The 24,843-nt window shown below is 37.5% G+C and overlaps 1 protein-coding gene and 1 pseudogene across 4 annotated transcripts in view; both read left to right on the top strand.

The window, feature by feature from the left end:
* The window catches only part of RC3H1 (ring finger and CCCH-type domains 1), an 88,007-nt gene that overhangs the window by 33,041 nt on the left and 30,123 nt on the right, over positions 1 to 24,843 (top strand). For all 4 annotated transcript variants that reach the window (XM_023207195.1, XM_023207194.1, XM_023207193.1 and 1 more), the window contains exons 3-9: positions 6,215 to 6,335; positions 7,480 to 7,719; positions 8,226 to 8,401; positions 12,042 to 12,242; positions 14,219 to 14,351; positions 19,411 to 19,529; positions 21,409 to 21,521. In XM_023207195.1, the coding sequence (XP_023062963.1) occupies positions 6,215 to 6,335; positions 7,480 to 7,719; positions 8,226 to 8,401; positions 12,042 to 12,242; positions 14,219 to 14,351; positions 19,411 to 19,529; positions 21,409 to 21,521 (1,103 nt within the window). The remainder of the gene's footprint in view (positions 1 to 6,214; positions 6,336 to 7,479; positions 7,720 to 8,225; positions 8,402 to 12,041; positions 12,243 to 14,218; positions 14,352 to 19,410; positions 19,530 to 21,408; positions 21,522 to 24,843) is intronic.
* On the top strand, positions 22,594 to 22,712 carry LOC111539397 (annotated as a pseudogene).

Below are 24,843 nucleotides of genomic sequence, written 5' to 3'. Positions count from 1 at the left end.
TTCCTTCCTTCCTTCCTTCCTTCCTTTCTTTCTTTTTTGAGATGGAGTCTCGCTCTGTCCCCCAGGCTGGAGTGCAGTGACGCGATCTCTGGCTCACTGCAAGCTCTGCCTTTTGGGTTCACGCCATTCTCCTGCCTCAGCCTCCTGAGTAGCTGGGACTACAGGCACCCACCACTGCGCCCGGCTAATTTTTTGTATTTTTAGTAGAGACGGGATTTCACCGTGGTCTCGATCTCCTGACCTCGTGATCCGCCCGCCTCGGCCTCCCAAAGTGCTAGGATTACAGGCGTGAGCCACCGCGCCCGGCTATGTTGCATACTTTCATCCATAATGTGTTAATAATAGTTTTCTTACACACGTAAGAAAGACTTTCTGGCACATAGTAGGCCCTTAATGAAGATTTGTTAAATAAATAATATACATGTTGTATTTCTATACACTAGCAATGGACAATCTGAAAATAGAAATCAATTTCATCTACAAGAGCATTAAAAAAATATTAAGAATATATTTAACAAAAGAAATGTAAAATTAGGCCGGGTGCAGTAGCTCATGTCTGTAATCCCAATAGTTTGGGAGGCTGAGGCTAGCAGATCTCTTGAGGCCAGGAGTTCCAAGACCAGCCTGGCCAACAAGGTAAAACCCTATCTCTACCAAAAAAAATACAAAAATTAGCCAGGCGTGAAGGTGCCCACCTGTAATCCCAGCTACTTAGGTGGCTGAGGCATGAGACTTACTTGAACCCAGTAGGCGGAGGTTGCAGTGAGCTAAAATCACGCTACTGCCCTCCAACCTGGGTAACAGAGTGACTCTGTCACCAAAAAAAAAAAAAAAAAAAAAGAAATGTAAAACTATATTTTGAAGACTACAGATCGTTGTTTAAAAGAAACTTAAAACTTGAATAAACATTTACTCATATTAACTCAAAATGGATCAAAGGCTAAATATAAGAACTAAAACTACTAAACTCTTAGAAGAAAATATAGACGTAAGTCTTCATGACCATGGAGTAGGCAGTGGGTTTTTTTTAAGATATGACACCAAAAAGCACAAGGAACAAAAGAAAAAGACTAGTTGAACTTCATCAAAATTAAAAATTGTGTTTCAAAGATATGAACAATTGGCCGGGCACAGTGGCTCACGTCTGTAATGCCAGCACTGTGGGAGGTCAAGATGGATGGATCGTTTGAGACCAGCCTAGGCAACATGGCAAAACCCCATCTCTACAGAAAATACAAAAAAAAAAAAAAAAATTGCTGGGTGTGGTGGCACATACCTATAGTCCCACCTGTCTGTGAGGCTGAGGTGGGAGCATCACCTGAGCCTGATCACCCGATCGAGGCTGCAGTGAGCCTCCATCGCAGCACTACGCTCTAGCTTGGGCGACAGAGTGAAACCCTATCTCAAAAACAACAGCGACAACAAAAAACAAAGATACCAACAAGAAAGCAAAACGAACAACCCACAGAATGTGAGAAAACAATTGTAAAAGCCTATTTCTGATAAAGATTTATGTGTAAAATATGTGAGGAACTGTTACAACTCAGTGATAAAAAGACAACCCAATTTTTAAAATGGACAAAGAGCTGAACAATCACCTCGTCAAATAGATTATACAAATGGCAAATCAGCAAAATGAAAAGTAGCTGAGCAGTTTGTCTTTAAGTAATTGCAAATTAAAGCAAGTGCAAAACCACTACACACAAATTAGAATGACGAAAATCCAAAACATTAGCAACACCAAATGCTGGTGAGGATATGGAGCAACAAAATCTCTCATCCTTTTGGAAATGAAAAATGGTATAGCCACTTTGCAAGACAGTTTGGCAGTTTCTTTATAAGCTTAACATAATAGGTATTTACCCAGTTAACTTGAAAATTTTATGTCTACACAGAAGCCCACACATGACTATTTATAACAACTTTATTCATGATTGCCAAAAAATGAAAGCACTTGAGATATCTTTTAATAGGTGAATGGATAAACAGTGGTATATCCATACAATGGAACATTGTATAAAATGAAGTAATAAAAAGACATAGCTGTCAAGTCACAAAAAGACATAGATACATCTCAATGTATATCACTGCTAAGTGAAATATACTAGTGTGAAAAGGCCACATACTGTATGATTCCAATTATGTGATATCTGTAAAAGGTAAAACCATAGCAACAATAGAAGTATCAGTGGTTGCCATGGATTCAGGAGTAGGGAGGGAGGATTGAATTGGTAAAACAGTATTTCTTAGGGCAGTAAAGCTGTTCTTTATGATTCTATAATTGTGGCTATATGACACTGAATTTGCAAAAACTGTAGAACTTTACAAAGATTATGGCAAACAATCTGAAGTATATGAAACAATTTCACTAAAGGGGTGGAGGAGAAAGAGGATTATGTAAGATTAAAGATAGAGGAAGATATTATCTATAAGCAGTGTACTCTAGTCTTTTCCCACAGGGGTACAAATTCTGATACTGCTGTATATATAATACATATTAGAATTGAACAGTTAAGTAAATGAATGGCAAATGGTTGGAGCCAGTTCACAGATAAGCAAGGAGGAAGAGGTTAGAATGATTCATGTGGTAATGGATTAGAGTTGGAGGCATCAATATGAACTCATTTTTAGCTTGATATGGATACAGATGGTTACATACAGAAATAGATACGTGTATATCTCGGGTTATTACACCGACATATTTCCTTGCTCTGTCATCTAAGATGGCCTAGAAAGAACAGCACCCCAATAGCAATGTGCATACATAGCATTCATATCTTGGTTTCTAATACCATTCTCCAATAAAGGGAACCAGAGTTCCTTGGAGAAATGGCTAATTCTAAGACTGAGACAGGAAATACACAAAATGAGTCTGGAGTAGCTTGTAGCACTGGAAAGTGTAGAGAAGTATTCAAAACACACACAGACACATACACAGAGTAATGGGGGCTATATCAAAGGCACACAGGAGCCAACTGAAAGAGCTCTCAGTGGCCAAAGCTAAAACAGTTTGAACAACAAAATAAATTGGAATTGGATTATAACCCAGTATAAGATAAATATCCTTGAGTCTACATGATAAAATTAAATGATTGAATAAATAAATGGAAGAAAGAAACAAATCTCCCACGCAGAATTCCAAATTAATTACATAAATATTCTGCTCTCAAGGATGGAGAGTGTGTGTGGGCTATGCATAGTGACTCCTTTCAAAAAGTACAATTTGGAAGGTGGGAGATTATGGAACTTTATAGTGGAGAAACCTGGTAAACATTGACTAAACCAGCTGATCAAATTTAACATCAGCAGTAATAAGTCCTGTTGGTGGTGTGTAGCTTTGATGTGCTGTGATAAAAATGGTAATTTTCCCCTATGATCTTCCAAAAATCCATAACCACAGTATACTCATGAGAAAAATGACAGATCCAGGCCGGGCGCGGTGGCTCAAGCCTGTAATCCCAGCACTTTGGGAGGCTGAGGCGGGCGGATCACGAGGTCAGGAGATCAAGACCATCCTGGCTAACACGGTGAAACCCCGTCTCTACTAAAAAATACAAAAAACTAGCCGGGCGAGGTGGCGGCGCCTGTAGTCCCAGCTACCCGGGAGGCTGAGGCAGGGGAATGGCGTGAACCCGGGAGGCGGAGCTTGCAGTGAGCTGAGATCCGGCCACAGCACTCCAGCCTGGGTGACAGAGCGAGACTCTGTCTCAAAAAAAAAAAAAAAAAAGAAAAGAAAAGAAAAATGACAGATCCTAGATCCCAGTTTAGGGGCATTCTGTAACATACCAGACCAGTACTCCTCAAAACTGTCAAGGTCATTAAAACAAGGAAAGTCTGAGAAAGCTGTCCAAGCCAAGAGGAACTTAGAGAGACATGGAAGGGCCAGCGAGTGGCTCACACCTGTAATCCCAGCGCTTTGGGAGGCTGAGTTGGGCAAATCACTTGAGGCCGGGAGTTGGAGACCAGCCTGGCCAACACAGTGAAATCCCGTCCTACTAAAAATACACAAAATTAGCTGGGCATGGTGGCGCATGCCTATAATCCCAGCTACTCGGGAGGCTGAAGCATGAGAATCTGTTGAACCTGATAGGTGGAAGTTGCAGTGAGCCGAGATTATGCCACTGTACTCCAACCTGGGCGACAGAGTGAGACTTTGTCTCAACTTAAAAAAAAAAAAGGGAGAGACATGGAGGGAGAGAGGGAGGCCAAGGTGGGTGGAGGCCAGGAGTTTGAGGCCAGTCTGGGCGATGTAGTGGGACCCCCATCTCTACGAAACAATACAAAATTAGCTGGGTTTGGTGGCGTGTGCCTACAGTCCCAACTACTCAGGAGTCTGAGGTGGGGGATCACTTGAACCTGGGAGGCAGAGGTTGCAGTGAGCCCAGATGCTGCCACTGCACTCCAGCCTGAGTGACAGAGCAAGACTCTGTCTCTGAAGACTAACTGTAATACGGTATCCTGAATGGGATCCTGGAACTGAGAAAGAACATTAGTTGAAAACTAAGGATATCTGATTAACATATGGATTTTAATTGTTAATTATGAATATGTTGATATTGGCTCATTAATTTTAACAAATGTACCATACCAATGTAAGATGTTAATAATAGGGGAAACTGTTAGCTGGGCGTGGTTGCTTGCTCCTGTAGTCCCAACTACTCAGGAGGCTGAGGCAGAAGAATCACTTGAACCCAGGAGGCGGAGGTTGCAGTGAGCCAAGATGGTGCCACTGCACTCCAGCCTGGGTGACAGAGGGAGACTCCGTCTCAAAAATAATAATAATAGTAATAATAAGAGGGGAAACTGAATACAGGATAATGAGAATTCTGTGTACTATCTTTGCCACTTTTCTGTAAATCTAAAACTGTTCTACAAAATAAAGTTTACTAGGCAAAATGGGCAAAAGATCTGAATAGACATTCCTCCAGAGAAGATATACAAGTGGATAATAAGCATATGAAAGGATGGTCAACATCATTAGCTATCAGGGAAATACAAATCAAAACCGCAATGAAGTCGGAGGAAGATAGATGGGAAGAAGAGATAATTATCAAAGAATACCAAGCTTCAGTTAGACCAGATGAATACCTTTAGTGATCTGTTGCACAAAATAGTGACTGTAAATAGTAATACATTGTATGTTTCAAAATTGCTAAAAGAGTAGATTTTATTTAAAATCTACACAAAAATGTGAGGTGATGAATTTGTTAATTAACCTGCTTTAGTCATCTCATGTTGTAAACATATCAATCAAAACGTCACGTTGTACCCCATAAATATATGCAATTATTATTAATTTAAAATAAAATTTAGAAAAACCACAATGAATTACTACTTTCCACCCAACAGGATAGCTATAATAAAAAAGATAATAATAAGTAGAAGAATTATCTTTCTACATTAAATGTAGAAGAATTGGAACCCTTATACACTCCTGGTAGGCATATAAAATGCTACTCTGCTTTTGGAAAATAGTTTGGCAGTTTTTCAAAAGGTTAAATACAGATTCCTAGGTATATACCAAAGAGAAACAAAAACTTTTGTCCACAAAAACTTGTACACAGATGTTCATAGCAGCATTATTCATAATAGTCAAAAATAGAAACAACTCATATGTCTGTCAATTGATGATTGTATAAATAAAGTGTGGTATATTTATACAATGGAATGTTATTCAGTGATGAAAATGAAGTACTGATACAACCTGGAAGACCTTTGAAAACATTGTTAAGTGAAAGAAGCAAGTCAGAAAAGACTATATATTGTGTTGATTTTGCTTGTATGAAATGTCCAGAATAGGCAAATCCATAGAAAATAGATTCATCTTTCCAAAGGTTGGTGGATGGTTGGGAAAAAATAAGGGGTAATTGTTAAAAGGGTACTGTGTTTCTTTTTGGGCTAATGAAAAGGTTCTAAAGTTCATTGTGGTTATGTTTGCACAGCTGTGAATATACTGAAAACCATGGAATTGTATATACTTTAAACCAATCAGTTGTATGGTATGTGGATTATATCTTAATTAGGCTGTTAGAGAAACAAAACAAAGGAATGCAAAGATATGTGTTAATAGGAAAGATCTTTTGAAAGAATTCAGTAAATTTATTGGGCGTTTTGATGTTGCCAGTGTTAGCATTATGAGTCCATAAACTATACTAAATAAAACATTTAATTAATGAATCGAGCACTCATACAGATCTTTTCTTTTGGCCTCCAGGTCCCTGAGCAGCAACCTATTACTTTGTGTAGTGGAGTTGAAGACACAAAGCATTATGAGGAAGCTAAGAAATGTGTAGAAGAATTAGCATTGTACTTAAAACCGCTCAGCAGTGCTAGAGGTAAGTTTGTTTTTGTTTCTTATTTAGAGTAAAATTGCTTTTTTAAATACTCAGTACATAATCCTATATAAGTCCTGAGGAATTCCCAAAAAACCTAACTAGAGGTAAATTTGATGCAATTATCCATACTAAGTAAATGTCTACTAAAGAAACTTGTTGGCCGGGCGCAGTGGCTCAAGCCTGTAATCCCAGCACTTTGGGAGGCCGAGACGGACGGATCACAAGGTCAGGAGATCGAGACCATCCTGGCTAACACGGTGAAACCCCGTCTCTACTAAAAAATACAAAAAACTAGCCGGGCGAGGTGGCGGGTGCCTGTAGTCCCAGCTACTCGGGAGGCTGAGGCAGGAGAATGGCGTGAACCTGGGAGGCGGAGCTTGCAGTGAGCTGAGGTCCGGCCACTGCACTCCAGCCCGGGCGACAGAGCGAGACTCTGTCTCAAAAAATAAATAAATAAATAAAAAGAAACTTGTTACCATAAAAATTGTGAGCTATTAAGTGAATATTAATGAAATTTACCGATTGTAAACTAAACTCATTTTGGCTAAATATCATTACACAAACCACGGCAAATAAAATAGTGAATTTTGAGTTTATGTGATGATGGAAACATTATTTGAATGATCATAAAAGCAAATGTAACTACTTACCTCAGAAGTGCTTTCCATCATTTGACAACTCTGAATGGTTTGCCTTCTATCTAGTTTTATATGCTATGCTATAGGCGGTATAATAAATATGGAAGTTGCCATTACTGCACAGAAAGGGCTTGCTATTTAATTAGGAAAGTAAAATTAACCACTATGAAATAATATACCAGAACTCTTAGGACCTCAAGATTTAGATTGTAAACTAATTATCAATGTTGTCTAGTCCTTTTTTCTTTCTTCCTCTATGATTAAAATGAGTAATGGTATATTTAATGTCGTAATGAATGTTAAATGCACATGAGATAACTCATGTATACATTAGTATACTTTAAAAACATATACATAAGTAAGCTTTACGTGTGTGGTTTTATTTGTTGTTTATTTTAAATACTGTAGTCTGTTCACGTACTCACAAGTTAACCCAACAGAAGAATTGCTCCTGGACTTTAAAATTGCATTTTGAACCTAGGAATAACTTCTTCCCTCTTTTAAAGGAGTGGGTCTGAACAGCACTACTCAGAGTGTTCTGAGTCGCCCAATGCAGAGGAAGCTTGTGACTCTAGTCCACTGTCAACTAGTAGAAGAAGAAGGCAGGATTCGTGCCATGAGGGCAGCTCGATCTTTAGGTGAACGAACAGTTACAGAGCTCATTCTCCAGCACCAGAATCCTCAGCAACTTTCTTCCAATCTTTGGGCAGCAGTAAGGGCTAGAGGATGCCAGTTCCTTGGACCAGGTACATAATTAAGTTTTGGTATTCATTCTGCTCGTAGTTCTGAAATTATGATGTAGGAATTATAAGTGATGTACAAAGCCTAGTTCTTTGCAGTATTTTATTGTTACCAAGTAATGTCTTGTTTGATGTTCATGGCTTGGGCAATTCCACATAACTTAGTGGACTTACTAAGTGAACTTAAAACTTTTCTCTTAATGCCAAAAGTTGTTTCTTTTTTTAAGTTTTTAAATTTTTCCTTTTTTTCACACCTGTCGCAGGAAGTTCATTCATTTTGATAGAAGTTTTTCTTAAATATATTAATCAATCCGTTTTCTTTATAAAATATATAGAATGTAGTACAAAATTGCCCACAAAAATGGTGTAAAAGAGTGTTGCTGGTTAATCTTATTGTATTGCCAGTTAATTGAGTGAACAGCTGCAGAAATGATTAAATATTCCCCTTCTAATAAATGGATTTATCTTATCTATGTACTTGATAAATTTTGGTTTTGCCCAACTTTCCCTAGCAATGCAGGAGGAAGCTTTAAAGCTGGTTCTGCTGGCCTTAGAAGATGGTTCTGCTTTGTCAAGAAAAGTATTGGTTCTCTTTGTGGTGCAAAGGTTGGAGCCACGGTTTCCTCAAGCCTCTAAAACTAGCATTGGGCATGTTGTTCAGCTCCTTTATAGAGCCTCCTGTTTCAAGGTATGAACCTACATTAAAGCTCAGCTTGAAAGGAAGCATTGTTATTTCCCCAAACTTAAGTAGTAAAACTTTGAGTTTAATAAAGTTGCCTGTGTCTTTTCAGAAAATTTCAGCAATTTTTCTGTATTCTTTTAAAGAATGTAGATGGTGTCTTATTATAGTTAAATCCTATTATATTGAATTTTTGTATGTTCGATATTGAACAACATAGATCAAATCAAGGTTTATAGATTTTTGTATTCGAAGAGACTAAGAAACTTGGACAATTTCTTACCGAGACTGTGCAGAATTGGTCTGAAGACAGAGTTATTGAAGCACAAATAAATTTTATTTATTTATTTTTATTTTTTTGAGACGAAGTCTTGCTATTGCCCAGGCTGGAGTGTAGTGCACGATCTTTGCTCACTGCAGCCTTCACCTCCTGGGTTCAAGCGATTCTCCTGTCTCAGCCTCCCGAGTAGCTGGGATTACAGGTGCCCATCACCATGCCCGGCTAATTTTTGTATTTTTAGTAGAGACGGAGTTTCACCATGTTGGCCAGGCTGGTCTCGAATTCCTGACCTCAGGTGATCTGCCCGCCTCAGCCTCCCAAAATGCTGGGATTACAAGCGTAAGCCAGCGTGCCCAACCAAATAAATTTTATTCAGAGATTTTCTCCTAGTGTAATTCCACATATACAATGAAGTTCCATTTGCCATTTCAGTTTATATGGTAATGCTGGACATAGTCTCTTATCCCAAATTGAATAAGCACTGCCTCAAACATTGCTACTTACCATGTATCATTTATTGTTCTTCCAGTGTTATTTTTCTGACTTTTTTTTGAGATGCAATCTTGCTCTGTCACCCAGTCTGGAGTGCAGTGGTGTAGTCTTGGCTCACTGCATCCTCTGCCTTCTGGGTCAAGCAGTTCTCCTGCTTCCAGCCTTCTAAGTAGTTGGGATTACAGGTACCTTCCACCATACCTGGCTAATTTTTTTTTTTTTTTAACTTTTAGTAAAGACAGGGTTTCACCATGTTGGCCAGGCTGGTCTTGAACTCCTGACCTCAGATGATCTGCCCACCTTGGTCTCCCAAAGTGCTGGGATTACAGGCATGACCCACCATACCCAGCCTATTTTCCTGACTTTTAAAAATCAAACTGTCTTGATTCTGACACAGCTTATAACCAGTACTTGAAAACCGTGTCTTTAAAAAAATTGTTAATTCATTCATGCTAGCTGTAAGGAAATCCATTCTCAGATCACCACATTCTTGTCATCTGACACTCATAAACTAAAAAAATGCCATATTAGCTATCACTAAATTCTGTTCTCTCATCCTTTGAGAAGGAGGAAATGGTTTACAAAATTAGCAGGAGAGCATATAGATTTCATTTAAACAAAATTTTTAAAGCTCTAGCTAAATGCTGGTCTTATTCTGTGTCTTTGTGGAGTCAGACTATATGTTGAAAATGGGCCTCTATTTTCTATAGGTACCTCTGAAGCTGTAAGAACCTCTAGCTAAAATTACTTTAACTGGTCCAGATTGTCTCTGAATAACTCACTCTTGTTGTAGTGGTTAGAGTAACATGATTTTACAGTGTAGTTCAGAATACATTCTGGAACGTCTGTCTGCTTCCATTGTTAATTGTTATCCATTAACAGCACCAGACAGATACAATATAGGAAGCTTTGGAAAGAAAACATTCAACCTTCCCCTGTAAAGAAGAATATGTGACTCAAGAAAACCCAGAATACCCATGAAGTGAACCTCTCTGAACTCTAAAGCATTAACAGGAATATGGCCAGGCGCAGTAGCTCACGCCTGTAATTCCAGCAGTTTGGGAGGCTGAGGTGGGCAGATCATTTGAGTTCGAGACCAGCCTGGCCAACTTAGTGAAAAAACCTGTGTCTACTAAAAATAAAAAATGAAAAATAATTAGCCAGTTGTGGTGGCACACCTATAATCCCAGCTACTGGGGAGGGTGAGGCAGGAGAATTGTTTGAACCTGGGAGACAGAGGTTACAGTGAGCCAAGATAGTGCCACTGCACTCTAGTCTGAGTGACAGAGCAAGACTCCACCTAAAAAAAAAAAAAAAAAGGAATAAAGAAAATTAGAAATTTGTAAAAATCTGCTTCAAAGCATACTTTACATTTTAATGAGGTTCAGCATATATTGAGGGAGTGCTAAACATACTCATTTGGTCTTTTGACTTGCCTTTTAATAATGGCACAATTTATTCAGTTTTTGTGACTATAGTTCTTGATTTTTATCGATTTGGTCTTATATAGATGTTCCTAACAAAAAGTAAGTTAGACTTTCTTCCTTGTAATAAGAATAGAATGCATTTATTTATTTACTTGTTTTTTGAGCGATAGAGTCTTGCCGTGTTGCCCAGGCTGGCCTTCAACTCTTGGGCTTAAGCAATCCTTCCGCTCAGCCTCAGTAGCTGGACTACAGGCACATGCCACCACTCACATTAATTTTATATCAGTGTGACTTAGAAGTCCTGATTACAATATTTTGTAGTTTCTTTGGTGAGAGGGAAAAAAACGGGAATTACATACAAGAAGAATGTGAGTCCTTATGGCAATAAAAGGTTAACAAGGCAAAATGTGTTCTGAAATATATTAAGGTAAAGGTTATCTTAAACTAGACTTAATTATTTTGCTTTGATTTGTTAAGCATTTGGCCTAAATCCAACTTGACTCAGAATGTAAGTTATTGGGGTGATACCAGTACACCTACCTCAACAAGAGAAGTCAATAAGTTAATCCAGTGCTATAATGGTTAATAATATAGTTTAATATATTGGCTGGCACATGCCAGGTGCTCAAAATGTGGTAGCTATTTTTATTACTAAATGATATTATTTAATCATAATCATTATGATTATTCTAGTCTAGCATCTCACACTTTACACTTTCTGGTAGTAGCCCATCCCACAAAACTCCATGGAGAATTAAGCCAAGTACAAATTAAATCATTTTTAGAATTAAACCAGCATCTGAAGCTCTGCAGTCATCAATCCCAGCTAGCTCATTGTCAGGCAAGCCCAAGAGTCATAATCCACATTTATGGAGAAGAAACATATTGTTTTTCAGAATATATAATCGTATTAGTGTTTTTTTCTTTTCAAAAATGCATATACACACATACACACCTTAAACTGCATGTATATGTTAAAGTCTGTCAAATCGTTGGATTTCATCCCAGCACATACAGATTGACTATACAAAAATCCAAAATCCAAAACTTTTTGAACACCAACATGATGCTCACATGCTCATTGGAGCATTTCAGATTTTCAGAGTAAGGATACTCAAGTGGTTTAATGCAGATATTCCAAAATTTGAAAAAATCTGAAATCTGATAACACTTCTGGCCCAGGCATTTTGGATAAGAGATTTTCAGCCTGTATTTATTCTTTCTGAAAGACCTATCGAGAAAATGTTGGCCTAAATCCAACTTGACTCAGAATGGGATGATAACAATATACCTATCTCAACAAGTTGAGGAGAAAATACTTTGCAGGCAAATGGTATATTCATTTAATCTTGTTGTTGCTGCTAAAATTGTTATGTTAAAAATTATGTGTTCATATAAAGCATAAACTAATTTTTTTGACTTCATTATGAGATTATTTGTGTCTTATTAGGTCACCAAACGTGATGAAGACTCTTCTTTGATGCAGCTGAAAGAAGAATTTAGAACTTATGAAGCTCTACGGCGAGAACATGACTCCCAGATAGTGCAGATTGCTATGGAAGCAGGCTTACGAATTGCACCAGACCAATGGTCCTCTTTACTTTATGGAGACCAGTCTCACAAATCTCATATGCAGTCCATTATTGACAAGGTAGAACCTTTTTTGTTCCTTACTACTTAGACTAATCTTGGCCTTTTGGTAATTCATTTAACAAATGTATATTAAAGTGAATACTGTATAGCTTTTGTAAATTTTAGTTATAGCCAGTGTCATGTCATAACCAATCACATTATAATACCACTTTGTTCATATAAAGAGATGATTAGTTTATATTTTTAATTTTATTTATTTTGTATTTTATTTTTACTAGAATCACAGAGATGATTACCCACTCTAGAGACCACTCTACATTTAATTTAGAGAAATAGAGTCAAATAGTAAGAGTAACCTAAAAAAAAAATAATGAACATTTACTAAAATCTTAGTATGTATCTAGTGGTTTTAAATAATTCATTTAATCCTCTCAACAGCCCTGTATTATCCATTTTAGACAAAGACAAAGGGAAGTTAATATGTTTTTCCAGCATCACATAGATAGTAAATGACAGAAGTAGATTTGAACTTGGGCATTCTCACTGTAGAATACACTAACCTTTTACCAAGCTATTCCCCCCCGCCTTTTTTTTTTTCTATTTCTAAAGATAGAATCCCTTGAATGGGTAATACAGTGAGAATTGGGAAATATGTGTTTTAAATGCCTGGTGTAGGGTGGGCACAGTGGCTTATGCCTGTAATCTCAGCACTTTGAGAGGCCAAGGTAGGAGGATTGCTTGAGGCCAGAAGTTTGGGCACAGCCTGGGAAACATTGGGACACTCATTGCTACCAAAAAAAAAAAAAAAAACCATAGCCAGGTGTGGTGGTAGGCGCCTGTAGTCCCCCCACCTAGTTGGGAGGCTGTGGTGGGAGAATCCTTGAGCTCAGGAGTTTGAGGGTGCAGTGAGCTATGTGAGACCCTATCTCTTTAGGGGGAAAAAAAGGTTGTACATAATTTTTAGTTACAATGTAGGTTGTTTGCTCTACCCTGTAAGTCTTCCCTGGATACCTTTAACCAGACTTTACCTGCAACTCTTAGGTTTGGACAGGAGCTTATATCTGAAGTTTTGCAACTGATTTATAATTTACGGAAATGCTTAGTAATGATCTATTAAAGGAGTACCTTTCTACCTCTGAAGAGAAACTTGGTTTGCTTTTTTCTTTTTTTTTTGAGACAGAGTCTTGCTCTGTCACCCAGGCTGGAGTGCAATGGCACTTTCTCAGCTCACTGCAATCTCTGTCTCCCAGGTTCAAGCGATTCTCCTGCCTCAGCCTCCCAGGTAGCTGGGATTACAGGCACGTGCTACCACACCCAGCGAATTTTTTGTATCTTTAGTGAAGATGGGGTTTCACTATGTTGGCCAGGCTGATCTCAAACTCCTGACCTCGTGATCTGCCCACCACAGCCTCCCAAAGTGCTAGGATTACAGGCGTGAGCCACTGTGCCTGGCCTAGCTTGCCTTTTATAAAGATTCTACAAGGTGGTTAATCTTCCTGTCTGAACTGAACTGTGTAACTAGGTGTATATCCTACAATAATTTTCTCACATCACTCGCAGTGCTTTAAATTTAATATCCAGAGACCTTTGTACAACAAACTGGTAAACTTTGTGGTGTGTGTGATATTTCATAGAGCTGCTAAGGTTACCATATTGGATAATACAAAAGAGAATTTATTAAAAGTGATGAGAAAAGCACTAATCTAGTAAATTAATGGAGAGAGAAACAGGAATTAACAATTCACAAAGATGACTCATCAGTATATCTAACTGATGGGAGGCTGAATTGAGAGAGGTCTCACATTTGAAGAATGTGACAGCAGAGGCAATACAGTACACAATGTGCCAAGCTCTGGATGGAGAGAAGTAGAGAATTTATTTAGGTAGCAAGTAATCTAATCTGCCCAAAGTGTAGGGTGTATGGGAAGATAAAAATTAAATTTAATAAATTGTAAAAATGATTGTGATATAAATAATCTTTATATTTAAAAGATTATCCGACCTTTGGGAAAGTTAACATTTATCTTTTTTAAGTTGCAGACCCCAGCCTCTTTTGCACAGAGTGTTCAGGAACTAACAATTGCTCTCCAGCGGACTGGAGACCCAGCAAACTTGAACCGACTAAGACCCCATTTGGAGCTGTTAGCAAACATTGACCCTAGTCCAGGTAAACCCATGGGAAATTAATGGACTGTCTTATATGTGCCTTTTGTGCTGCTCAATGATTCTTTCATTATCTTTTGTTCTTCCTCTAGGGTTTCCCAAAGTAGTTACTCCAGATCTTTTTTACAGTATATTAAGTTTCCATTTTAAATATTTTCCCTCTTTATCTCAGGTGTTATTTAATACTTTTTACACTTGCTCATTTCATCAGGAAAATAGATCTCTTTGGGCTTCTTTATGTTTCTTCTTTCTCCCATCACAAAATTGTGTTGTATTTTACCATTCTTACCTCTTCCAAATCTCATTTTTCTCATTTTTTTTCTGTATTATGTATCCTTAGTTGCATTTCCTTGATCCTGTTTTTGCCCTCTCCATGATATCTTGTTCCTTCAAGTATCCTCTGTTGTATATCTTTACTTAGGCTTTTTCTGCTCCTTCTTCTTAAGCTGAAAATGTACCCAACCTTCATTTTTCACCTTATACTTACATCTAAGATATTTTAACTTCTCTGTGTTTATTCCTACTACTGATCTGAAGCTCTCTTAATATTCGCTAGTAGGTTCCCAGTCTCTGATTCCAAAAACTTTGTCTTAGTCTTTAAATCACTCCCATTTGTTTTCAGCATTTGGATAATGTTGTTGAGCACTTTTTTGATATCTTTCTGTGATCTCATAGTTCTCTTCTGACCTGAGTGCTACTTCTGTCATATTTGTACCATGCTTTCCCCTCCTGCCCACTAAAGAGTAGGCAGGTTATGCTCTTGGGATTTTGTTTTCTCTACATGCTCTGATGGTGGTTATTCATTCTTAGCATCAGGTATTACTTTCGTGTAGAATACAGACTCCCAAGTATCTGTCACTATTATCTCTGCATCCATTCCAGATACATCTCCCAATGCTTGCTGAGATTCTCCATCATCTCCTCTGAGTGCTTCAAAGCAAGCTCATCATTACTTAATACTTGCTCTTCCTCTAATGTTTCTGATAATGACCTCATTCTCTGAGGTATGTAAGTTTAAAACCTTAGTGTTTTGTCTTGCCTCATCTTTTCCTTTCACTCGTTCTACATACCATTTCATACAATAGGATTTATCTGTTCTTTCACAATGTCCCTATATCCCCTGCTTATGATTACTTCCTTTGAGAGCCTCCTTTTCCCTGAGACTGAATGTCTTACACGTTCCTCTACTATGAGTTCCTCCAATCCAGTCTACTTACTGCTATGAAAGAAATCACCTCCCTGATCTTGCTTCCACACTCATAAATTTTCATTGTTTGTAGAATTGCTCACGGAATAAGGTTTGACATTCATGACTATGGCATTCAGAGCCCTCTTAGTTTTTTATCAGCCTACTTTTATAGATTTGCTCCCAAAATTGCTTAGTAAACCAGATCAATGTTACTAGAATATATAGTGATTTTTTCCCCCCCACTGCTGTGCTTTGATCATCCTGAGCAGTCAAAAGAGAACTTCCACAAGTTCCTAATCCATTTTTGACCCCGTTTCTCATCTACCTACCACTTCATTTCTTGTTTTGGCACTCTCTTGAACTCAACTCCAGTCAGGCATTTATCTTCACTGCTCTATCCAAACTTATTTTGTCAAGGTCATAAACTACTTCCATGTAGCTAATTCCAAAGGTCAGCTCTCAGTTCTTACTGTACTTGATTTAACAACATTTAACATTTTATTTATTTATTTATTTATTCATTTATTTATTTATTTATTTTTGGAGACACAGTTTCACTCTGTCCCCCAGGCTGGAGTGCAATGGCAAGATCTCGCTTCACTGCAACCTCTGCCTCCCAGGTTCAAGCAATTCCTGTCCCGTGTAGCTAGGATTACAAGCATGCACCACCACATCCAGCTAATTTGTTATCATTATTTATTTTTATTTGTAGTATCTTTAATAGAAACAGGGTTTCACCGTGTTGGTCGGGCTATTCTCAAACTCCTGACCTCAGGTGACCCACCTGCCTCGGCCTCCCAAAGTGCTAGGATTACAGGCATGAGCCACCGTGCCTGGCCATTGTTCTGTACTCTCTCTTCCTTGAAATGCTTTTTTCTGGGCTTCTAGGCTACTAATTCTCTTCTTACTTTATTGGACTCTCCTCAGCATCCTCTGCTTTCTCATCTCCATATCCTGTACTCTTTGGAGTGTTCTCAGAGTTTAATCCTATACCTGTTTCCTAGATAATCTTATCTATCTCATAGCTTCAAATATAATTTATATAACTCACAAATTTACTGTATTTTTATCAGTTTTGAGGTTCATAATTATTTCAGATCTTAGCGTTTCTGAAATTGGAATGCATTTGTGTGAAGACATATTATAATTAACAATCTTTTTTTTTTCTTTGGTGGCATGTAAAGTAACAATGCATTACAATTGATAGTCTTCTAGAGTTTGAAATATATATCCAGCCCATGCCTTTTTCCTGAACTTGTATATAAAACTGCTTTCTCGGCCAGGTGCAGTGGCTCACGCCTGTAATCCCAGCACTTTGGGAGGCTGAGATGGGTGGATCACAAGGTCAAGAGATTGAGACCATCCTGGCCAACATGGTGAAACCCCATCTCTACTAAAAATACAAAAACTAGCTGGGCATGGTGGCAGGCCCCTGTAGTCCCAGCTGCTTGGGAGGCTGAGACAGGAGAATCGCTTGAACCCAGAAGGTGGAGGTTGCAGTGAGCCGAGATCATGCCACTGCACTCTAGCCTGATGACAGAGCAAGACTCTGTCAAAAAAAAAAAAAAAAAAAAAAAATGCTTTCTCAGCATCCATCATCTTATATCTGATAAGCATTTCAAACTGAATCTATCTGAAAATGAGCTCTTCCCTGCCATCCTGTTTGTGGCAACTCTATCCTTCCAGTTGCTTAGTCCAAAAATCTCAACTCTTCTTTCTCTCATAATGTATATCTGATCCGTTAACCTTTAAAATCCACCCAGAATCCATCTACCTTCACTGCTACCATCACCATCTCTCAGGGGATTATGGAATAGCCTCCTGTTGTCTAACTGATTTTAGCAAAAGAGCCAGAGTGACCCTGTCACCTTCTGCTCATAAATTCTCCTGTGGCTTTCTGTCACTCAGAGTAAAAGCCAAAATCTTTCCCATGATCTATAGGGCCTCATGTGGTCTGGTCTTCCATTACCTCTCTCAAACCTCATTTCCTACCCTTTTTTTCACTTAATTTCCTCTTCTCTGGTTCTATCTCCATGCAACATGAAGGGCACACTTCTCACATTAAGGACTTTGCACTTATTCTTCCCTCTAACTTGGATGTTTTTACCCTAATATCTCCAGTAGGCACACTTAAGCCCTTCTTTCAGGTCTTTAATCAAATGTAACCTTCTCAAGGAGGACTTTTCTGGCCTCTGTCTAAATTTTTTTTTTTTGTTTTGAGACAGAGTCTCCCTCTATTGACCAGGCTGGAGTGCAGTGGTGCGATCTCAGCTCACTGCAACTTCCACCTCACAGGTTGAAGTGATTCTCCTGCCTCAGCTTCCCGAGTAGCTGGAACTACAGGCATATGCCACCATGCCCAGCTAATTGTTTTTGTATTTTTAGTAGAGTGCAGTGGCTCACGCCTGTAATCGTAGCACTTTGGGAGGCCAAGACGAGCGGATTGCCTCTGTCTAAAATTTTACACATTGGCCCCACTTTTCTTAGTTCTATTTTTTCAATTCAACATTATGTAAATACTACTGTATATTTTGCTTATTTGTCTTGATTATTATCTGGCTCTTCTCCTTGAATATAATGGGGATTTTTGTTTTAATCACTATTGCTTACCCAACAACTAGAACAATAACTCAGATTTAGCAAGTGTTCCAAAAACTACTTTTTTGAATACTTGTTCTCTTTACCTTTTTTCCTTTTCAGATTCCATGTGTCCTTCAAAGCCCAGTTCAAATGCCATCCCCTAGAATTCTTTCAGGATGTCTGAGCAGGAAGTTATCTCTACATCTCTCTTCTTGTTTCATTTTATGTATTTCTTTTAAAGAATATTTTATATTTGGCCTTATAGTTAATTTTTCTTTTATAAATCAAAGTGCTGGCACAGGGCAAATACCTACTAAATGAAGAAGACATGTAGCAGAGTTACTTTATATAATAGCTCTTCTATTAAAATTTTTTTTTTTTTTTTTGAGACGGAGTTTCGCTCTGTCACCAGGATAGAGTGCAGTGGCGTCATCTCGGCTCACTGCAACCTCTACCTCCCAGGTTCAAGCAATTCTCCTGCCTCCGCCTCCCAAGTAACTGGGACTATAGGCGCCCGCCACCACGCCTGGGTAATTTTTGTATTTTTAGTAGAGACGGGGTTTTTTTCATGTTGGACAGGATGGTCTCGATCTCTTGATCTTGTGATCCTCCCACCTCGGCCTCCTAAAGTGCTGAGATTACAGGCCTGAGCCACTGTGCCCGGTTTATTAAACTTTTTAAGCTTTTTGTTTACCAAAACTTGATTTCTATAAAAGTTCAAAATAAACATGCAGATTGACTAACTACAGGCACTCCTCAGTTTTGTTTAGTCCACACAGTGTTGGTCTGAGCAATGGTCTAAATTTCTTAGATGCCAACATTTTAAAACTGAAAAATTTTTACTTAAAAATCTTAAATTTCAGGTTTCCCTGGGAAACAGTGAATGTATTTGGCAGTGCCAGCCTTGCATTGTCGCATAACAACAATCATCTAAAGCTGAGTTATAACCATACTCTTAGATGAGGGACACGCTCTCCAGTTCAGCAGTCCCTGTCACTTGCTGTTGTCTCCTCAACCCTAAGAGTCTAATGACAGTTACCACTATTGTGTGGCCTATTTACCTCTTTCTTGTTACCTTTCTTGTTCCTGTGGTTATTTCAGTTTGCAACCCCAGCTTTGAAAGAATATGTCCATTCCTTTAAAATGATGGCTAGGTGAATAAGCTATTATCTAAAAAGTTAAGGTGTGAAACTTGATTTCACTGAAATGTTGTCAACTAACTCTTTTATTAATTTGATATTAGGGAAAATATTGAGTAACATTAGAGTTTAAAACATTATTATTGGTTGTATAGATGCTCCTCCTCCTACTTGGGAACAGCTGGAAAATGGGCTGGTTGCTGTGCGTACAGTGGTACATGGGCTGGTTGATTATATCCAGAACCACAGCAAAAAAGGAGCAGATCAGCAGCAGGTAAGGAAGCTGTTTAAAACTTAGAGTTAATGCACTGTGGATATGCCTTAAAACTATAGGTAAACCACTGTGGGTATACCTACAGATGCAAAGCCAAAAAGATGACATGAATATTTTGAGACTCTGACTGTAGAAACTATAAATTACCTTGGCATGGTTAACAGTTTACTGCATTAGGCTGGTAATTTTATCTGACAATATTGACATTAAATAATCCTTATTGATCTGATATCATGCTGGGGTCAGTCTTCACATTGGATATGGCAGCATTTGATGGAGAAAAGAGATTCAGTGCTGAAGTTTATTCCATTTATATAAGATTATTATTCTCTTTAGTTTGTATTACATTTTGGTTTGACAAGTATCACTTTTTAGTGCTAATACTGTATCTTTTCAATACTATTCAAATTTCTATAGATTTTCTTATTAAAATTAAAAATTTTTTTCATTCATAATGTCTGTTATGCCAGTGGGTCAACTTTCCCTCACAGTTTTTAGATGAAATACGATGGTAGAGTATAATAACTTCTTATAGCTAGATTTTTAAATTTTATTCCCAGTAATTTTATTTTGCTCTGAGGATTTATATTAGGTTCATTAGATCTTTTATTTTGCAGTAGTAAGCCTGTGAACTTAAAACTCTTAATTTACCAGGTTCAGGTAAATATCAACAGATTATTCAGTATTCCTTTTTGCTTAAGAGGCAAGAAATATAAAAAGTATCCTGCTAGGTAAAATAATCTGGATATGATTTTCCTAACCTATCTAACACCGGTCAAAGCTTTTATTTATGAATAGGCATAAAAGAAAGGAGAACCTACAATTTTTAACTCTCTGTTTCGTTAGACATGTTGAAGAAAATAACAAACGTAATGAGACTAACCTTTAAAGTCTGCCATATGGTGATAAAATACACTAAATTTTGTCCAGTTCAGTGTTGTGTCTCATATTTCATTAACTTTCAAATCCATCCTCCTGCCTTATCCTTGAGTTGTAGATAATATGTGTCATTTGTACTTCTGAAGATATTTTAAGTCCTTGGTATATTATTCTGCATGTCAAGAAGAATTAGTTACAGAATATTCTTTGATTATAGGGCCTTTTGTAGTTTTTGTGGTGTGTTGTAAGGAAGCATACATATAGCTGTATTGAACATTGTACAAAACAAATATTAGAAGATAATTTATATATTTGAAAGTCTTAAACTAGAGTGATTTGTTTTTTCATTGTAAAATGTGGAAATGGGCCGGGCACAGTAGCTCATGCCTGTAATCCCAAGCACTTTGGGAGGCCGAGGCAGGTGGATCACCTGAGGTCAGGAGTTCGAGACCAGCCTGGCCAACATGGTGAAACCCTGTCTCTACTGAAAATACAAAAATTAGCCAGGTGCGGTGGTGGACGCCTGTAATCCCAGCTACTCGGGAGACTGAAGCAGGAGAATTGCTTTAGCTGGCAAGGTGGAAGTTGCAATGAGCCAAGATTGCGCCACTGCACTCCAGCCTGGGCGACAGAGTAAGACTCCATCTCAAAAAAAAAGGTGGAAATGAGATCATAGTGCCCCCATGAGATTTTTCTTTTTCCATATAAAACAAGTGTAAGAATGCCCATGAAATTTATTCAAGAATTGATATGATGCTACTTGTTTGAGAATTAATATCAACATATCAGAAAAATTAGGACTACCTTCTTTTTGCTTTGTTTATATTTGGACTTTGAAACTTCAGACAGAATGACTTTCTAGCACTTTTGCTCTTGGTAATCTAAATAAATATGTGAATTACTTATCTAGATTATCAAAATCCTAAAATGACAACACAAAAAAATTTATATTTTTTTGTGGAGGGTTGTTACACATCTAATATTTTTATTTTGGTTTTAGCCTCCACAGCATAGCAAATACAAAACATACATGTGTCGAGATATGAAGCAGAGAGGAGGATGCCCTCGTGGGGCCAGCTGTACGTTTGCACACTCACAGGAGGAACTGGAAAAGTAAGTGTGGAAGTCAGAAGACTTTGGAATAAGGTATAAGTGGAATAATTTGCTGACATACAGAAATACAGAAAGAGTAATTGGTTTATCTTAAATAAATAGGACATTTTTAGAATGCAACATAGCTTGAACATTCCTATTCTGAAAATCTGAAATGCTTCAATATCCAAAAATGCATGAAAGCCAACTTGACACCACAAGTTGAAAATTCCACACCTGACCTTGTGACGGATGGCAGTCAAAACTTCATGCACAAAATTATTTAAAATAATGTATAAAATTACTTTCAGACTATGTGTAAAAGATGTATATGAAACATAAATGAATTTTGTGTTATATATTTGGGTCTTATCCCCAAGACATCTCCTTATGTATATGCAAATATTCCAAAATCCGAGACAAATCCAGTGTTTGAAACACTTCTGGTCCCAAGCATTTCAGATAACAGATATTCAACCTGTACATAATTTTTAAAAATGAAAACCAGTTTCTTCAGCTTTTATTGCATCATGCCTATAGATAGGAAACTATTTTATGATTAGCTAAATCTAAAAGTGGGTCATTTTCACGACAAAAAAAATTAAAATTCTAATAATTTTAATCAATTTTAACTTAACTAATTGCATATTGTATTTCCAATGGAAAAATTTGCCCCTGGCTCAGTTTAACAAGTTCTTTTAAACTTCAAGGACAAGATAATTTCAGGGATGTTAAATTTTTCAGCTCATTGAAGGAAGAAAGGAGAAGCCTCTTAATTTTTTTAATTTTTATTTTATTTTATTTTATTTTATTTTTTAAAAATAGAGACAGTGTCTCCTTATGTTGCCCAGGCTGGTCTCAAACTCCTGGTCTTAAGGGATTCTCCTTCCTTGGCCTCCCAAAGTGCTAGGATTACAGGCAGGAGCCACCACACCCATTGCCTCTTAATTTGTTTTTAAATCCAGTGTAACACTTTTATTAAATTTGACAAAGATAACACAATTAAAGAAAACTGTGAATCTATCGCATGTATTAATATTAAAAATCTCAAAAATTTAAATATAATTAAATAATACATTACAATAGATGCCATGTCTATGGGCATAATACCCTGAATCCACCTGAGCTCATCTGATCTCGGAAGCTAAGCATGGTCAGGCCCAGTTAGTACTTGGATAGGAGACTGCCTGGGAATATTGGGTGCTGTAGGTGTTTTTTTTTTTAAATATAAATAATATAATTTTTTTTAAAAGAAAAGAAAATAGATGCCATGACTCTGCAAAATTAGTACAACATAATTATCACAACTTAGAAAATAACATGATCCATATGCAAAATATGCCAAAGGCTTTTGAATAAAATTGAATGCCAATTAAAAATGAAAATTCCAGCCAGGCACCAGTGGCTCATGCCTGTAAACCCCAGCACTTTGGAAGGCCAAGGCGGGCGGATCACAGGGTCAAGAGATTGAGACCATTCTGGCCAACACTAAGAAACCCCGTCTCTACTAAAAATACAAAAATTAGCTGGGTGTGGTGGCATGCGCCTGTAGACCCAGCTACTCAGGAAGCTGAGGCAGGAGAATCTCTTGAACCCAGGAGGCAGAGGTTGCAGTGAACTGAGATTGCACCATTGCACTCCAGCCTGAATGACAGTACGAGACTCTGTCTCCAAAAAAAAAAAAAATCAAAATTCCTTAATACAACAGAAATATCATACTTTCTCAGCATGGTAATAAATCATGTTGTAAATCAGAAGCCAACATAATAGTATGATGCTTAATTAGTAAATTATTCAATTCACTCTCATTAAAGTCAAGGATAAGGCAAAATTTTCTGCTAGTAATTAGTAGTAAAATTTTCTGCTAGTATTATTTATCATTGTGGAAGTAGTAGCTAATGTATGTAAGAAAGAATAAAATAGCCATAAAATTATTGGGAAAAAAAGTTAAAATTCAGGATCTCTTCTACTTTAGCAATAACAAAAAAAGATAAATACCAAATAATAGATTTGTAAAGAATAATCAGGGTGTATATAAATTGAACCAATAAATTACTTAGGAACGTAAGAGGAATACTGAGTAAACATACTGTGTTCTTGGATAAGGTTTGACACTGTAAAAGTTTTATTTTCAGCCGGGCACGGTGGCTCAAGCCTGTAATCCCAGCACTTTGGGAGGCCGAGACGGGCGGATCACGAGGTCAGGAGATCGAGACCATCCTGGCTAACACGGTGAAACCCCGTCTCTACTAAAAATACAAAAACTAGCTGGGTGAGGTGGCGGGCGCCTGTAGTCTCAGCTACTCGGGAGGCTGAGGCAGGAGAATGGTGTATACCTGGGAGGCAGAGCTTGCAGTGAGCTGAGATCTGGCCACTGCACTCCAGTCCGGGCGACAGAGCAAGACTCCGCCTCAAAAAAAAAAAAAGTTTTATTTTCCCATAGACAATAAATTCCAAGAAATCCGAATTTAAATCTCACCATGATGATGTTAAGATCCTATCAAAAATTCATTTGTAAAGAATAAATATGTACAAATAGCCAGGAAAATTCTGAAAAAGAAGTTTTTAACAGGAACTAGACTAATAACTATTAACCTATATTATGGACTACAGTGAATAAAAGACTGTAGTCTTTTGCATAGGAATAGATAGATTACTGAAACGCAATAGAGAATCTAGGAGGAGTCTGAGATGCATGTAGGAGCTTAGCATATGTGCTAAAGGTGGCATTTCACATCAGTGACCAAAAGAATGATGGAAAGTAACTGTCACCTATTTGAAAAATAGAGCTGAATTCTTACCACAATCTTTATACTAGAATGAACTCTAGATGTGTAAGAGATTTAAATATTTAGGAAGAAAGAAACCACAGAGTAGTAAGAGGGTTTTTGTTTGTTTATTTTTAGTTGTTAAGGAAAGAAGGAAAATATTTTTTTAATAACTGCAACCCAGCATCCATAAAGGGAAAGATTGATAAATTTGATTACATAAAAATTATAAAACTAAGATGAGGTACAAATACAGTTTTTTATAAAGAGCTTGGTGAGGAAATGACATACAGAGGGCTGATATGCTAACATAAAATGAGCTCTTACAGATCTGTAAGGAGGAGAGGAACCAATAGATTTATGGATCATAAACATAGTTTACAGAAGAAATACTAATGGCCAATTATCCTGTGAAACTATGTTCAATCTCACTAGTTGTTAAAGAAATGCAAATTAAAGCAACTTAGTATTTTTGGACTACCAAGTTAACAAAGACCAGTACTACCCAGTATTTGAAGTTTTGAAAGACATTTTCCTTCATGATCAGTAGGACTTAAAATAGTTTTAGAGAGCAG

This window comes from Piliocolobus tephrosceles, chromosome 1 (assembly GCF_002776525.5).
Source record: "Piliocolobus tephrosceles isolate RC106 chromosome 1, ASM277652v3, whole genome shotgun sequence".
NCBI classification, from domain to species: Eukaryota; Metazoa; Chordata; class Mammalia; order Primates; family Cercopithecidae; genus Piliocolobus; species Piliocolobus tephrosceles.
Note: the sequence above shows the minus strand (reverse complement) of the source record. Positions and strands in the feature narration are given on the sequence as shown.